The sequence below is a fragment of the Papilio polytes genome, unplaced genomic scaffold (assembly GCF_000836215.1).
Source record: "Papilio polytes unplaced genomic scaffold, Ppol_1.0 DF823835.1, whole genome shotgun sequence".
Classification (NCBI taxonomy): Eukaryota; Metazoa; Arthropoda; class Insecta; order Lepidoptera; family Papilionidae; genus Papilio; species Papilio polytes.
This window is the reverse complement of record NW_013525369.1, coordinates 854,218-855,591: the sequence shown is the minus strand read 5'-3', so window position 1 is coordinate 855,591 and position 1,374 is coordinate 854,218. Positions and strand designations below refer to the sequence as shown.

General features: G+C 37.9%; 1 protein-coding gene across 2 annotated transcripts in view; it reads left to right on the top strand.

Moving 5' to 3' along the window:
* LOC106103280 (protein Wnt-7b) overlaps positions 1-1,374 on the top strand; it is a 66,432-nt gene that overhangs the window by 49,063 nt on the left and 15,995 nt on the right. For both annotated transcript variants that reach the window (XM_013283002.1, XM_013283003.1), the window contains exons 3-4: positions 332-463; positions 888-985. In XM_013283002.1, the coding sequence (XP_013138456.1) occupies positions 332-463; positions 888-985 (230 nt within the window). The remainder of the gene's footprint in view (positions 1-331; positions 464-887; positions 986-1,374) is intronic.

Here is a 1,374-nt window from a genome sequence, read left to right as displayed (position 1 = left end):
AGTACGAAAGTAAATAAAAAGTATAGACAAATATACTTTTGTGTTCTATAATTTAGCATTTTTATGTTTATTTTAATTCATAACATCTGACTTCCTAAAATTTACGAAAACGGTTTTTTAATTGTACTTTTTCAGCAATTTGAAACATACCGAAGGTTTACGATCCACTCCGGCTTCTCCTACGTCTGATATCTTTTCTGGCATATCCGTACTCTTCCTGTTATGTAGTTTTCTGTGAAACAATCAAATCTTTCCTCTTTACGATATTAAAATAGAACCTTAAGATTTTGTAACCTACCCACCTTTTCTAGTTATGTTCTAATATTTGCAGAAGCAGTGAATCAGGCGGAGTATCATTGGGAGCGCATCTCGTGTGCGCAAGAGTCGCTGGACTAACGGACAAGCAGCGGGCAATGTGCAGATCATCACCAGCCGCTATCGCCGCTGTAGGAGACGGCTTAAGGTAATCACAGTCGCTTTGAACTTGGCTACCTCTTCCCTGAAGTTACGTTACCAACGGTGTACCTCCACACTCATAACTAACATGATTCTTGTTACATGCGATTCACCTTAATCATAACATGCCCATACCATGCTAACCTTTTACTTTTACCTTTAAAAGTAGCCCTACTCTCAAAATACCTACGAGTTTTATATACTAAAATTACCAAAAACCCTTATCTTATGTCTATACTGGCCACTCCGTCCGCGTGGAATTAAAAAAAGGTAAGTAGCCTATGTGTTTTTCCAAAATATTTTCTACGTCTATTCCAAATTTCATAGAGATCCGTTCAGCCGTTTAGGCTACAAAGTCTAACAAACATCCATCCATCTAAACTTTCGCATTTATAATATTAGTAAGATTGTAATTAACGATATTATTGCAGAATGGCGTATGCGGAATGTCGGGAGCAACTTAGCGGGTACAGATGGAATTGCTCTGGAGTTGGCGATGGGAATGACTTCGGACATGTTATGCCTTTAGGTCAGTATAATTGTATACCAAGTGATTATTTTATTTAATAGACTGCTCGTAACAGTACATCCAGTAGGATATGTACAGTCTGGCAAACTGGTGTTCCACTCTAACCGCTACAATCATTTAAACATTTCGAGACGCGGAATAACAATCAATACAACGCTTTTTATAAATGTACTAGCTTTCGCCCGCGACTCCGTCCGCGTAGTATTAAAAAAAAACAAGTAGCCTATGTGTTCTACCAGACTATCCTCAACATGAATGCCAAATTTCATCGAGATCCCTACAGTAGTTTAGGCTACAAACTCTAACAAACATCCATCCATGTAAACTTTCACATCCATACTATTATAATAAAGCGTAAACACACACTTCTTTGTTGCCTAAGATGTCAG